The sequence below is a fragment of the Tetrao urogallus genome (genome assembly GCF_951394365.1).
Source record: "Tetrao urogallus genome assembly, chromosome: 1".
Classification (NCBI taxonomy): domain Eukaryota; kingdom Metazoa; phylum Chordata; class Aves; order Galliformes; family Phasianidae; genus Tetrao; species Tetrao urogallus.
Genome location: NC_136813.1, coordinates 158,383,595 through 158,399,560, shown reverse-complemented (window position 1 = coordinate 158,399,560; position 15,966 = coordinate 158,383,595). Strand labels below are relative to the sequence as shown.

The 15,966-nt window shown below is 47.9% G+C and overlaps 1 protein-coding gene across 1 annotated transcript; it reads left to right on the top strand.

Annotated features, from left to right (window-relative positions):
- Positions 1-3,104: 3,104 nt before the first annotated feature.
- On the top strand, positions 3,105-14,201 carry KCNMB4 (potassium calcium-activated channel subfamily M regulatory beta subunit 4; the record flags this gene model as incomplete). Its single annotated transcript, XM_079534228.1, has 3 exons — positions 3,105-3,443; positions 8,821-8,948; positions 14,033-14,201. The coding sequence occupies 3 exons, from the start codon at positions 3,105-3,107 to the stop codon at positions 14,199-14,201; spliced, it is 636 nt and encodes a 211-aa protein (XP_079390354.1).
- Between the last annotated feature and the right edge of the window lie 1,765 nt (positions 14,202-15,966).

Genomic DNA, 15,966 nt, shown 5'->3' with positions numbered 1-15,966 from the left:
CCATGTTAGTATTAACACAGCAGTACTGTATGTAGGCGTGTGTCACAGCTTCCTGCAGAAAGACTTCTCTCAGCAACCTCTGGTTTAACCAACGTGGCCCTGCACCGCAGTGCAGCACGGCACCAAACGGGCTGATTTTCACTGTTGTCTGCACCGTCCTACATTGCCTGTCAGACATTCCTGACCAGGAGCAAGGGGAAGTGTCCTGGAGCTGCTATTTCTCATGCAGACCTTGGAGAATTTTTTGGAACCCCCTCAGTTTTTCTCTAAAACTGTTTTTGGGCAGAGGATTTCTTTTGTTTTGCTGGTGTATTTTCACTGCCCCAGTTTGTGTTTCTAGCAGCCAGCTGTCACCTTCCGCCCTTTGAAGCCCGGTTTACTTCCTGCTGGGTGTTACAGCACTGGTTTCAAAAAGGCTTTTTTTTATTATATATGTGCATATATGTGTATATATATGGGTTATTCAAAAAGGCTGTTTGCTATTGCTGAGACTCTGCAAGAGCTCCCTCGTGGCCATCACAGGCTTTTGAAGGAAATGCATGAGGCCTCACAAGGCTCCAGTCCGTCCCTTCTCAATACATCATGGCTGTGGAGAGCCAGCCTGTCCTGTCACTTGTGCCATTCAGGCGGGCCGTCTGCTGCAAGGGAGGCCTGCAGAGCTCTGCCCAGTCCCAAACAGCGCCCAGATGGCAGCATCCCTTCTGTACCACAGAACAGGTATGTGATCAGCGAGTGGGCACCACACAGCTGGCGGCAGGTGAAGCTCTCATGTAGGCTGCAGGGCAAGGAAGGGACCCCAGGGCCTGAGTAGGACAGTTGGGTTCCATTGCACAGGTGCTAGCCTCCCATGCTGACTTCCCAGGCCCAGGCTTCTCTGGCCCAGGCTGTGTTCGCAGTGGCAGCGTGCCTGGCTGTGGCCTCCTGCAGTGACAGCCAGGCCTTGGTACCCAGCTTCATTTTCCTGCAATCTGGGCATTAGCAGTCATTTCTCATCCGATTGACCAGAGCAGGTGTGTAGTACTGGCTTAGTACTAACAAAAATAATTGTGCAGAATTTCAAAAACATCATGTGGTTATCTGGTAAACATTAGCCTCCAATTCCAGGCAAAATACAGCCCCACCATCTGCTTGGATTCCAGCACAGGGTTTGGTGAATGAAGGAAAGCCAGCTCTCAAAGTTGTGGTGTTGCCCACAGAGCTGTTTGCCTGTTTTTGGCTGATAGCACTTTATGTGCAGGGCCTGGGCGAGAACAAACCAACTCACAAAGCCGCAGAGCCTGCATGTCATGGGGTGAGCCAGGTTGCCCAGCAAAAGGTGGGGGTAGTCAGGAACCACAGCTGGAGCTCTCTGTCAGGAGCACGGATTCTACAGCAGGTAATGTGTCTACCTGCTAAAAATGTCCCTCCTGTAACAGGAAGGCTGTATGCTGAAAGCTTGGAGTCGGCGCACCGTTCCAGAGAAACCTGGAGCACTGGGAGCGGCTGCGGTGGGGCTGCCATCCCGAGGCCCAGCGGCAGCACGCAGTGCAGCTGGGGACAGCGCTGGCATCCATTTGCATTCATGTCACAGCGCCGTGCCTAATGGCCCTCCTGCCAACCGCAGCTCAATATTCCATTTGGAGAACTTACGGAACAACTTTATTTTTTAAAAGTTTGGCATCGCCGCTCTGCAGTGGGAAAGTGAAAAACGTGGCCAGAAGAAAGCATTATTTCCCATATTTATTTTTCCATTGTTTCTGTACCTTCTCGTCTGCTGTATCATCAGCAGTTGTCACACTTTGTTCTGTGATGAAGACTGCGGAATAAAAATGTGAGAGCAGCTTATTGTACTTTGGCACTGCGGTAGCTGCCACAGCCAGTAACGCTGGGTAACAACCAAATTTATTTGCGAGAGGTGCATTTCCTTGCATCTGAACAGGGCACGTCTGAGGGCTACCTTTTAAAGACTGACACCTTCCTGCTCAAAGCAATTCCTGCCTCCCGGCCACCGTCTGGCCGGCCTGTGGTCTGCAGATAACAACCAGTCAGGCTGTTTTGGTGCTGCACTGGGGTCTCAGACACGGCCTTAGAGGAAAAGAAGGGCCTGCCCCGGTCCAGGCATCACACCTTGCACATTGCATGGCACTAAGCTGCGGCAGCCTCCCTGCAACAAATCTCCCCGAGGCAGATAATCCCACGGCAAGCTGTCCCTTCCGCCCCCGGACCGACCTGAATTAGGTCAGCTGGGTTGATATCTTCTCATTTTGTTTAATACATTTTTTTCCCCCAATTGATACTAACGGGATTTTTTTTTTGTTGTCGTTGGTTTATTTTATTTTTATATACATATATCTTTATATTTAATTTTTATTTTGCCATTCATTTAAAACCAATTTGATTTATTTTTTATTTTTCCTTTTTCTTCTCTTTGTTGCCTCTCTTTCCTCTTTCCCCGTTTCTTTTTTTTTTCCTTTCTCTCTTTTTTCTTTTCTTACTTCTCCCTTCTTTTTCTTTCCCTCTTTTCCTTTCTATCCCTCTTTTTCTTTCTTTTTCTTCTTTCCTTTTTCTCCTTTTTTTCCTCCTCTTTTCTTTCCATTTTTTCCTTTATTTCCCCCTCTTTATTTTTTCCTCTCTTTTTCTTTTATTTATTCCTTCCTTTTCCCCTATTTCTTTATTCCTTCTTTTTTTTTTTCTTCCCTTTTCTCCTCTTTTTTCCCTTTCTTTTCCTTTTTCCTCTTGTTTCCCCTTTTTTCGCTTTCCTCTTTTTTTTTTTTTTTTATCCTTTTCTTCTCTTTCTGCTGTTCTTCTTTCTTCCCTCTTTTCCTTCCACTTGTTTTCTCTTTTATCATATCTTCTTTTCCTCTTCTTCTTTTCTTACCCTATTCACATACTATTCGATTCGTGCTCGCATTACTTTTATTTCATTTTTTATTGACGTCTTCCTTTGCCGCCCCCTCACTCTCGACTGCACTTCTATTTCTTACCCGCTTATTTATTTATTTACCCGCCCGCCCCCCGGCCCCGAAGGAGGCGGGGAAGGGGGAGCGGCCGAGAGCGGAGCGGGCGAGGCGCGCCGAGCCGCGGCCGATGGCAGCGGCTGCCCGTCGGCGAGCGGCAGGCGGGCGATGGCGCGGGGCCGGGCGGCTTACGAGTACACGGAGGCGGAGGACAAGAGCATGCGGCTGGGCTTCCTGCTCATCGCCGCCGGGCTGCTCTCGCTGCTGGGGTTGGGCTGCTGCTGGCTGCGCCCGGCGCTGCAGGAGCGGGGCGGCGGCGGCGCCGCCAACTGCACGGTGCTGGCGGTGCGGCAGCTGGGCGAGCGCTTCGCCTGCACCTTCTCGTGCGGGGCCGCCTGCCGGGGCACCGCCCGCTACCCCTGCCTGCAGGTGCTGGTGCGCACCTCCCGCTCCTCCGCGCCCGCGCTGCTGCACGAGGACGAGCGGCAGCTCCGCACCAACCCCAAGGTGAGCGCGGGGCGGGCCCCGCTCGGAGCCGCGCTTGGCGGGTGGGGACGGGGAGGCTGCGGGCGCCGAAGTGGAAGTTTCCTCGGTGCCGCTCAACTTCTGCATCAGCCCTGGTGGAAAAGTTGCAGCCTCCGGCCAGCCGGGACAGCGTTGTTCCTTCTTTCGGGGCGGATGCTCATTTTGCCTTTTAGTGCCGGGCGAGGAGGAGGTGCGGTTAAATGGTTTCCAGAAGACCCCGCGTTTCCCACTCCGCGTCCCAGATGAGCTCGCGATCGGGTCCGCGGAGCCCCGCCGGGCTGGGCTCAGCGCTGGCAGCCGGCGCGCGTCCCGAGGCTGCCGCAGCGGTGCGGCTCCGTCCGTCGGGCTGCGCGGCCGGGCTCCGGGCGTCGATTTTTGGCCCTCGGTGGCTTTGCGGGCGCGTAGCAGGCGTGGGTGAAAAGTCAGCGGAGCGGGAGGCGGGAGGGTAAATCTGACGGGGTTTGGGTTGAGTGGTTGGCACCGCTCGGCCGCGGTGAGGCTGCGGGGCTGGGGCGGTGTGGGAGCTCTGCAAACTTCTCCCTTCCGAGGTGCTGTTGCCCGTTGACTCCACGATCCCGCCTTCTCCCGCCCTTCTGGAAGCCTGACTGGAACTCGGAACCCCGTTTGGCCTCTCCGGTTTGGGCTGAACCCAGCTGACCAGCCGAGACGGAGCAGGAAGGATGTAGTTTTGATGTGATTGTGTTCTTTGGTTGAAACTGAGTTTAACTGAGTGGAAAAGAACGTAGAAAGAAACAGTGTCCAACTATTTTTCCCTACCTATGCAATACCAATACAAAACGAGAATGAAAGTGCTTTAGGTCCCATTAGGAAAATATGTCCTCTTAAAGGAGATGGAGGATGTGTTCCGTCCTTTGGTTTCGTTCTCCTGGATTCAAGCCTGTCCGGCAGAGTGCTTACAGGCTTCTTCTTATTTGTGTCCTCAACTATTGCCGTCTTTGAGAGCTTTCAGGAGTTGGTGCTAAAACAGATTGGGCGTAACAACAGGCTGGGAATCTGCTGCGTTTCCTGATTAGGGCCCAGTATGGATTTATGAGCAAGCACCTGTGGAGCCCTTTAACCCTTCCTGCCTGCCCTCCTCCTGTAGCACACCCATACATGTTAATGGAATGAAGCACACAGCATGCTGATCAGCTCCCAGGTAGGAGGGGAAAAAAAGCACGAACAGTTCTCTTTTGGAGGGTCTCGGTGTTCTCCATTCCATTTGGCTGCTTCTCCTCATGGGGTGGCTCTGTTGTTGTTAAAGCAGTAGTGTGACAAATGCATATTTTTTGTTGTAACACACAACTGTACCAAGCTGTACTAGCTGCGCCCATCCTTCAGATGAAAACTACTTTCTGTAGTAGAATGGGCTGGTGTATAAATGCATCTGTCTATCTTTGTGAGCTCCAGCTGCAAGAAAAGACTTTTTTTTTTTCCTCCTGCTTCCTGGGATGATCGCATTGCTCTATGGCCCAGGATTCATTTTGGCTCTTAAAAGATTATGTAGCTGGGTCAGAGTTAATCCAGAAATGTATATATGAAGCACTGCACGCGATTACATTTTGCTTTGAGAGATTTGTGGATTTCCTTTTTTTTTTTTTTTTTTTTTTTTTTGTCTCAGAGGAAGAAATCTCAGCAGAGAGGCGGTAGCCTTTCTTCAGCTGCTTTGATAGCAATAATCATCTCTGAGATAAGGCTTAAGGGGGATTAATTGAGAAGTCAGTTTGTCGCTGACATCCTGGCTGTGGAGCGAGACGTCTTCCACGGAGCTTGTGCCAGCACACACAGCAGTGATGGGCTGGGCTGTGGGTTCTGCTAGGCAGTATGATGTAGGATCTGCTGTCCTGCTTTCAGACTTCTCCTTACAGTCAAGCACTGTTCTGGAAGATCATGCTGCTTGGTGCTGCTGAGAGGACGTGGGACAGGTCTAGAGCCTGGGGATGTAATTTTCAGCGCTTATGCACCTCTGCTCCTACCAGCAAAGACAATCAGAGCAGCCCTTCCTTACTCTCAGGCCATGAAGACAACCCAGAAATGTGAGGGAATGCTTGCACAACAAGTTTGGAGAAACTCATCAGGAATCAAACTGTTAGTGTAAGAGGTGTGTTGTACTTTTCCAGTGATACTTACCAAGAACATATTTATACAAGCAAAGCTAAACAGGGACTAGTTATCATCTAACTTTTAAGACAGAGAGGTGGAACTGGGAGGACATGATGTCTGCTTCATGCCAGCACAGCAGTTTGGTGATGGGGTTGGGATTCCTCCGGGGATGCTCCGATGGGCTTGAGTCATTGGCCCCCCAGCTGGCTCAAAGAGCTGGGGTAGATGAGTGGTCTGGTGCTGGCACAGCTCCCACTGGGGACACTGGGTGGGAGTAGGGACTTTGCCTGGCACGTGATCTCATCCACTTGCTGTTGTCCTCAACCTGAATCCATTTCACTACAAGCTTCCCAAACTGAGATGCCAGGCTGTCTGCCATCCTCAGCAAACAGGACATGCTGCAGTTTGCCATTTGCCAAGGAAGACAGTCCTTGATGAGGCTCTTGGAGTCTGAGGCCAGAGGTTTGCTCCTTCTTTTGCTGTCAGTTTGTCTTTAACTTGCTTCTGCTTTGGGCCCTAGCATCTGTTTGTGCTTGAGGTTTTCTTGGCCTCTTCATGCAGGCAATATCTTCTAGGATTGAGACAACTCTCCTCAGGGCTTACCAGGTCTGACTTCTTTTTATAAAAATGTTACTGATTAAGGCAAGAACTGATCTTTGAAAGTATGAAATGCAAGCTGGAAGCTAAACCAGGACTCATGCCTCTGCCTCTCCTCCATTATGTGCTCCAGCGAAGCATTCAAAACAGCCAGGAGTCTTTTCAGGCATCTGCAGAGACGCTGGTGGGGGAGCTTCACACTAGACACAAAGCTTACTAAAACAGTGGTGTGAAGTTGTATTAGCTGCTCTCTGACAGTTTTACTGAATTGAATCCTGAGTCATCTATCCAAACAGCAGCTTTGACTGAAGAGTGAATATTATTAACTTAGTACTGATTTTGAGCTGCGTAATTGAGACTGCGTTTAAATTGCATAATAATGTTATTGTTGCTGTGATATAGTGTAGGAGGTGCACCATGTACTGATGGATCCTATGAAAAGCTCTCCACATCATTAGGTTTATTCTGAATGCCTGATCTTAAGTGCTGTTCTCCAACTTCTTTGCAACTGGCTTAAGAAAAAACATCAAAGTATTATAGGGTGGGACCCTTCCACTGAAAATGGGTGTCACTTCTTGGGCTGCAATTAAGTGCAAGGCATCCTAGCCTGCTTTCAGACACTTGCCATTTAGTTGTATTTTGATGGTAGGATTTCACACTGTGTATTGCGGGGGAGGACTGCGGAATTAACCTTTCAGAAACTGCCTGTTGCCAAAGCTGGAGGTCATCCCAGGTTCACCTACCAGCTCATGGCAGTGGAAGTTGCCAGATTATTCTCCCCTTCTATCCTCATGCTGACAGTGCTTTGGAGGGCGATGCAGCTGATCAAGTAAAGTGCCCAAGAAGTGTGCTTGGGAGGCTGAAAAAAGAAAGCTTCACCACCTACGTGGGTCGGAAAGAACCAAAGTGAACACCAGGTTAGTGAGAACTATTGATGGCGCACCGAGGAAGAAAACAAGCTCCAGTGTCTGTGCAGCAGGTGATAAATACAGTTTGGGGTTGGACCTAAGCTGTTGCCCACTGCTCAGGGCCTTTACTGGGTTGAGAAGATGTTTCAGGAGGACCCGTAGGATTCATATGATGACAGTTCTTCCTCAGGTAGGGGCCAGTCCTTTCTTTGAGATTGTCGTTTCTCAAGAGATTCAACCAATGAAGTCCCAGTGATTTATGACAAGTTTCCATGTATTTCCTTTGTGTTTTTTTCCCCATGAAGATACAGAGAGAAGAGACGGAAACAGATCTGGTGTGTTTTCAGATCAAGATAAAAGAATGGGAACTACTGTAAAAAAAAACAAAACAAAATAAGACAAACAGAACAAAACAAATGAAAACACAAGCAACAGAAAAGTCCTCTGTGATGAGTCTGCCCTCGGAGACTGCAACAGTTAGCTGCTTGTCCATTCTGATAGACTTCTCTTGGAGATCTCTGCAGTTGTTTTTAAGTATGAAATTCAGGATGGGGATAAAGAATATTTCACCAGATTGTGGAGCTTGTGACAGATTCACAAGTTATCTGGGGGACATGAAAGGTCTTGGCAGGATCCAGAGAAAGTTTTACCAGCAAAGGTGGTCTTACTGCCCATGCCTTATGTTACCTGGGGATAAGTTCAGCTGTGTTACTCAGGTTGATTCAACATCTCCTGTAATCATCTCTTGTCTGGTAATGACAGGAGGAATTCTGCCTGGACACTGATATTTCAATACTGCCACTATTGGATTCAGTTTGTATTTTCTTGTTGAATTCCCTGTGTCTGGAAGGGAAGAGTGGTGTGCCAAAGGCAAACAGTCCTGGGCAGTCTGCTCTAGGCAACCCTGCTTGAGCAGGGAGGTTGGATCAGATGGCCTCCAGAGGGCCCTGCCAGCCTCAGCCATCCATCCTGTGATTTTGTGAAAAACAATACTTGGAAACAATGTATGAGTGTTGGGACCGACCCAGGGCTGAATCTCTGAAAGCCCAGTCTCAAGAGAGCTGTGACTGGGGAGAGGCTGCCCTTGATCTCCTGGGGCTTTGAAGCAGATATCCAAAGCCAGGAGCCAGGATCTTGATGGCTGACTTCTCTGTGGTAGAAGCAGACACTCAACTGCTCTGCTAAGGTGAGCCTTTGAACTTTCTGTGCTGCTTTTTGCTCATGTTGTATTAGTAGCATTGAAAGTCTTTTGTGCCAGAGAATATCAGCTAGATACCAGATATCTCATCATCTGGAATTTGCTGGAATATTTGATTGTTTCCATGTTCATCACGACAACAAAACAAGCCAAATACCCATAGGTGTTACATGGCAGGTTGGTTTGGTAACAGAACAAAACATGATACATTCAAGGAACATTTGGATTTTGTGTTGAGGGACATGGTTTAGTGAGTACATAGGTGGATGGTTGGACTGGATGATCTTGGAGGTCTTTTCTGACCTTGGTGATTCTGTGAGAAATCTTTGGTATTGTTTCTGAATGTTTCTGAATTCTTTTTCAATACCTGCAGGGTGCAACTAGCAAGTCAAGTGAACTTCAGCTTACTTACTGGTTTTCTTTCTTTGGAGCTTGTACTATTTTTTTCTCTGCCCATTTCAATAGTGTTGGCATTAAGAGAAAAATGTGGAGAAAGTGATGCCTGGTGTTCTCAAGCACAGAAGTAACTCTGTTTTGCTGCGTGTGTTGACAGTGTTCCTACATCCCTCCCTGTGCCAGAGATGATCAGGAGAACTCTGAGAATGTCACGTACAAGCAGAAATACTGGAAAGAGAAAGTGGGTTCACAGCCTTTTACATGCTATTTTAACCAGCACTTGAGGTAAGTAATGTACGTTTGCATAGATGGAAGTGCTTATATATCTGTTTAGCAACTGTTCTCTTCGTTCTTTCTGCACAATATGTATGTACATACAAGTAGTGATGAGGCTTAATGCAAGGAGTTCTGTGCAAGACAGCTCTATTGGTGAAAAGCTACGTGGGAATGGAAAAGCATTTTTACCACTTGAGTTAAAAATACAAAGCTCTAAGGAAAGTTCCCTTTAAATCATGCAGTATTGTGGCAAAAAGCATCTTTTTTAGTGCCTTGATGGCAAATTGCTGGGTATTTAGTTCTTTACCTCAAGGAGAGAGAAACCCTCTTGTGTTCGTGAGGGGCTGGAAGAAAAAGAGAGACCAGTAAATAGTGCAAACTGACTCAGGAACTGTGTTCGTGGTGGATTAATAGGTCAGATACATTCAATAAATATTCACAGAACTTTCAGTTTTCACACATGCTTGGAAAGTAGACAGCTGTAACTCAAAGTATCACCGCGTCTGTTTTATTCTTCCTTTTACTCCTGATGCTGGTGTGACTTGCATGAACACAGGGTCACACATCTGGTTTCCTTCCTTCAGTTATCAGGAAAGGGGGGGAAGCACTCTTGCTCGCTTTGTTCTGATGGTGATGTGAGGGCTGTGATGTGACAGTGCTGCGGGGGCTGGAACTGACTGTACCCACAATGTGCAGCGTACTTGGAGGAATCTGAGAGAACGGCAGTGAAGGGGATGACAGGTCCATATAGATGAGGAAGTGGAAAGAAAATACTTCAGGTCTCCAGGTCAGCCAAGGTTTTGTGGGGCTTAGTTTCCAGTTGCAGAAGGATCTGGCATGGAGAACTGAAGCAAGCTGGCAGACGCTGAGGGGCCTAACTCCTCTGGGCAGTCTGCTGGACACCTCAGGCCTTCAGGTTCCTCCTACTCTGGCTATGGCTGTCGTCCCCTCCCTGCTGCTGAGACTGTAGGCCTAGTTGGCATGCCCAGGAGAACAATCTGTTGTCTCCAGCCAGCTTTTTGCTTGGGGGAACCACCTGTGCCTCGTAGCAAAATCTGGTTGTTTCTTATGGTAGGGGCTAAACACTGTCCAGAGCTTGCAGGTTGGGGTGTGTGCTAAGGACTAGTGATTCAGGACCCCCTGTGCAGTGGTATCACACCTGCTCTGGCCCTTGCTGAGGGCAGCTTTGGTCCACAGGATGTGCCAAAAAGCTGCTCGGCCCTGCTGACCAGGAGCTGAGCAGTGGCTTTGGCTTCACCAGGCAGGGGATGCTCAGATCCTCTGCAGGCGACATCGTGAATGGCATTCATCGGAGACAGCGGGTGAGATGCTTTGAAAGTTAGCTGTTAGTGACAGAGGAGAGAAATAGGATCTTTAAGTCTCACTCAAAATAAATGCCTGACATATGCTGGGTGTTTGTCTCTGTCCTGTAGGGAGCTCAGGGCGATATGCCCAGGTGCAGACAGCCAGGTGGTGTCCTGGGCTGGGTGAGCTGATTCTCATGTCACATCTGCAGGCGAGGCCGAGGCAGTTATCAGAGGCTGTGTGCTGCTTAAGCTCTGCCATTTGTTCTATGCAGCACTTGGGCAAGGTTTTTTTCCTTATATTTGCTGAGTCCTGTATCGTTAAATGATATTGCCAAATGTTATGGCTGCCTTGAAGTGCTATTTTTTTTTTGATTGTACAGCAATTTATATGCAGCAGAAGAAAGGCTCGCAGCCAGAGATACTTGAAGATAGTCTAGGCTGAAATGTGTACACCATCTATTTTCTTCTGGAGATAGGAATGAGCTTTGAAAGTTACGTTTTGCTGACTCTAAGGGCGCTTGCCTAGGTATACTTTTGGAGCTATGATAATTAAAGAGCTTGCCAAGCAGGAAAAATCGTACAAACATAGGGAAAAATATGTTCACTTCAGGAAAGAAATGTGCAGATCTTTTGTCAGCATTTTTTGAACTGTGTGCCGCAGTAAACTGCTCCTTGTCATCTGCCTAAGACGTGTAGAATATAGTGGTAGGACCCCTAGATAGAGTAGTATTTGTAATATCAGTGGCTTTTTGAAAGGGTAGAATAAAATTCTAGAGAAATGAATTGGCATCATCTCCTCTTCATAAAATTTAATTTGTTAATGCTGTCAGAATTGTTACTGCGTGTGGAGCTCACTGTTGGGCATCTCCTGTAGGCTGGTGGGGCACGCTTCAATCAGTTTGAGAAGAAAGACGTGTGGACACGGTGCTAAGGGACATGGTGTAGTGGTGGGACTTGATATGTTATATCCATGGTGGGACTCTGTGATCTTGATGGTCTTTTCCAACCTAGACAATTCTGTGACTAATTTCTTCAAGTTATAGATCTTATCGATACCAATCACAATGACAAAAAGTAATAAACAAAGATCTCCATCAGCTCAGAGCCCTCGATCTCATGCCATGCAGAGATAGACAAAGGAACATATGTCAATTTAAATGATATTATTGATCTTCAGCTCTAGACTCATCCATTATAGCAAGAACATACTGTGATTGCTTTTCTGCAGAGTAGTTTATACCTCTCAATGTTGCTTGGTGCTGCACACAAATTCACATCAAATTTGAAGAGCAAATGGTAGTGACTAGTGAGTAGTGACCATCTGTATGGTGGTGAGCATACACTGTAGGCTATTTACCTGGGAATAATTCTCAGCAGAAGCCACGGGTGCTGTAACCACAGGGCTGCTCATCCATATAGGGTGGAATACAAATCTTGTTCTGCTTTGTACACACACAGTTCTCTTAATTAATTCCCTGCAGTTAGAAGACAGTGTTGCTATTTCCTATCCTTTCTTCCACTGTGTCATTCGTGGAGCTGTGCTTAGGCCAAGAGGCCAGGAAGGCTCTGCCCCTGCCTGTGGCATGCCAAGGCCTTGCAGCAACGGAAAAAGCACTAATGAGTGCTTGTTGTAATGAAGCTGAAGGCATTGAACCTTTGTGGGCAACGTGAGTGCGTGCAGATTGCGTATATTTAAAGATGTAGGCAGACCTCTTTGAATACAAAAAATGTATGTAAAATTTCCTTATCCCACACCCCCACTTCTGTGGCTTCTGCTGTGTCACAGAAATTCCACAGTGTAGTAAATAAATGATAACGGAGGCATTTACATGCCTGTAGATTTTTGGTCCTGCATGACTTTCTGGTAACCTCTGCAAGCAGTTCTCTGCATGATGTGTGGTAATTGCTCCATGGGGTGTGGTGGAGATCTGCTTCACTCAGTGCCCGTTCATCCAGGCAGCCCTGCTCAGGGGCAGAGAGGCTATGACCCTGAGCAAGACGTCCTCCTAAAAATTAATGCTGTTTTGCCTTTTTACAACGAATACAGATTTCTGCCTTCCTTGTCTGGGCAGTAAAAGGGGAAGTAATGCTTTCAGAGTTAAAGTTGAGATGTTTGTAGGTTTTCTTGGTTGTGTTGGTGGTGCTATGCAGTGTTAGCCACTGTAGGAGCAGTACCACATCTTTGCAGTGTGCATTGTCTGCAGAGATGCTGTGAGCAGTTAACAGGGAATTGTTTCTTACTTTCTATAAAGTATGACCCAAGGACTGCTGCTGCAATTACTGTTAATAGTAATATACAACTAAAACAAGCAATAATACTGAAACTCCACTAATTTCACACCTAGTTTCCAAAAGAAAAGAGCTGCAGCCTCACCTGCAAATGAGAGTTGGAATCCATCACTGCAGTCACATCAGATATTTTCCTGAATCTCTTCAGATATAATTAAAAGGATATCTTGCTCTCCCCAGCCACATTTTCTTTCTTTAATTGAATCCAATTTTCTAGTTTATTGGTGTGCCTTTTGTTTTGGAACTCTTTGTTTAGTATACACTTTTTTAAAAAAAGCACAAACTTAAAATTCAGTGACTCTTGCAAGTTTAGAGCGGAGACAACTCAGTGCTGTCTATTTATGGTCAATTAGCACTCTGTTAATCACAGGTCATGATACAATGAACAGAAGGTAAGCAGTACTGTGCCTCCCAGGAAATGATTTTTGTTTGGGCACTGCCATTAGGGTGGCATAGATGGTGAGTCTGTGCACACTGTGTTATTTTATTCAAATTGCAGTCTCCACATGTGCCTGATGATGTGTTTGGAGGATTTCAGCTGAGCATCTGAACATCTCTGCTGTTGAATGCACCTGGATTTCTTTTGATCAATTTTTATGTAGCTGAGCACCAGCTTTTATGTAGCCAAGCTGCTCATGATCACTGTTGGTAACACAGAGATGCTGGTGTCTGCCAATGTGCAGGCATCTTTAGTTTCTTGGTGCAGCAGGAGGGGGTTCTCTCTGTTTCCCCTGGAAGGAGGTGGTTCCTCAGGGCTGCATTCTGGGTGGAATGGAGTTATTGTGGGAGAGGTGCTGCAGCCACTGCACCAGTGGCTGTTCCTGCCTGTGGCCATGCTTAGTTCTTGGGGGCAGGAGAGAGAGCCCAGTGCTGGTCTGACAAAGCTAGGACCAACGGTGTGTATTTTCCTAACTGGAAAAAGTTTGCTTGCTTCCTTTGCAGATGGTGTTCCAGCAGTCTGCCCGTATCTGGCTGGAGCTGGGAAAGCAGCCAGAAAGTGCAAATGCTATGAGACTGACTTAATGACTCTGTTAAGCTGCAGAGAAAGCAGGCAGAGCTAGGGTTGAGAACCTGCCTGCACGGGCCCACACTGTCTGCCAGGCTCGTGGGAAGCAGGTGGGCACTGAGCTGTCAGACACTTGGCCTGGCTCAATTCCCACTGAATTCTCTGGAACACCTCCTCCTTGCTTCCCTCCTCTCTGCTCTCTCTGGGGACAGATATGTCAACCACGCGGCTGTCCTAGCTACCACTGCACAGCTTTGTGGGACAGGTCTTGGCCAGTCCCCATAGGGCCTCTTGGGGTGTGCTCAGGCCTTTCGCCGCTTCACCTGGAGCACAGCCAGGGCTCGCAGCTGGGAGAAGAGCTGTAATCGCACCTGGAATTCCTCATGCGGTGTCTGAGGCCGTTTCAGTTAGAAATATGCACGTGAGATGACTTTATTGCTTCCACACCATTCCATTGGCGCCGGGTGGGTTCACGCTCTTTCCCTTTGCAGGCCAGACGACGTCATGCTGAAGCGCACCCACGACGAGACCGTTCTCTTGCACTGCTTCCTCTGGCCGCTGGTCACCTTCCTGGTGGGTGTCCTCATCGTGGCGCTGACCGCCTGCGCCCGCAGCCTGGCTGCCAGGGCAGAGGCCATCCAGAGGAAGAAGCACTCGTAGCGGGGCTGCGGGGATGGAGGCCGCCAGGGAACCTCGTTCACGTGGGAAGGCTCAGAGCACTGTGAGGCTTGGCACCGCGCGTCCCGGCTGGTGGCAGAGCTGTTCCTGCCAGAGGGTTAATCTTGGGAGCCCGCTCTGCCCAGCACTAGCTAGCTGCTTCCTCTGCTGTGGCAGTAAATAATTACCTGCTACCAAATCTCCACACTGCACCAACACACTGTGCTCTGTCCGCCCTCACCGGCGGCTGCCCGGCTCATAGCGGCGTTGAGAGACAATTTCTGAAAACACTGACACGGCTCATTTATTCTCTGCAAAGTGATCTTTGCTATTGTTTAATATCAAATATTTAAAATATTTCCTTTATGATATAGACTGTATTTCCAAAGTAATAAAGTTTGGCTGTTTTGTTTTTACATCTTTGTTTTCTCTTTAAAAACAAACAAAAATGGTTATGACAGAGAATACCGCTCTGCTTACTATTTGTCACTGAGTAGAAAACCTGCACTTTAAAACTCAAACTTTCACTTCTGTCCAGATGAAATCCATCATCACCACATGCTCAGTGCAAGGAAATGTAAAAACCTCCCAGAAATATTTATCTGAAAAACAATCACTGGAAGAGGCAATGAATCAGGCTGGAAAAGGTACTGGATCTGACCTAATTGCTTCAGCTGTATTCAGTCCCTACAGCTTTTCTTGTCCCCTCTCTGTCATGCCAGGATGCTCCCAGGCTCTTAGGAGCTGCAGTGGTGTTTGGTGTGGTTGTACCTAACTGTTATTAGAGCTTCTCCAACCAGCATGCTGCAAGGGACTGCTGGAGCATCACCTGGGCCCTGCCTGCTGCTTGGAAGGGACTGTCCCACCCTGCAGAAAGGAGCATGAAATGCACTGCCAGGATGAGCAGAGCTGCTGAGCTCCCTCAGCGCGCTCTCACATTCTCTGTGATTGTGAAACATCACCCACATGCATGTGGTTTCAGGTTTGGTTACCTATTTTTTTTCCCAAATTCAATAGTTGGTAACTTCTCACAGGTACAGGGAAAGGCTGTGGTTTTCTGCCTGACTGTATTTCCCTGTTTTCCCAAAGGAGGAGGTGTGTGGTGACACAGATTCTCTCAGACTGCCAAGCCAGTAGCAGGGAGCTCACAAATCCAGATTAACAAAATCCTCTCTGTCTGTGCTCCAGAAGCTTTTGTGCCTGGTTTGCGTGGCCAGTTCTCTGTGTAGAGAGCAAGAAGTGAATTGAGCTCATGAATCTCACTCCATCAGACGTCGTGTCCCCAAATAGGGTGGAAATGTGGCGGGGCTTCTGGAAGTAAGTAATGTTTACAGGGATGACACTGCAGAGAGTTTAACAATCTCCACAAGTTAAACATCACAACTGACACACCTCTGCTGTGCCGGGATGTGATGTTGAGGAAGAACCGCTGAAATTCACTCTTCTGCTGCAGCAGTCTGTGCTTTGTTGGTTCAGACAAGTCCTTCTAATCCCTGTGCTTGGTGGAAGCCGGGGATTTCCTTCCAGAGGATTATTCACTGATTCCCCTTTGTGTGTTTTCAGCTTTTATGGTGTATTCTCTGAAGTGTCTGCTCAGCTACACATCTGCTCTCCTCAGAGCCATCCACAGAGCTGATTTCTGCATGTATTCAATATTTATGCGTTCTTGCTTTGAGGAGTTTAGTTCCATCATGCTCTCTGTCTCTCAGCGTTAGCAAGCCTTGCTTTCCCTTCCACTCAGAGCAATTAAACCGGTTTGTTGGCACAG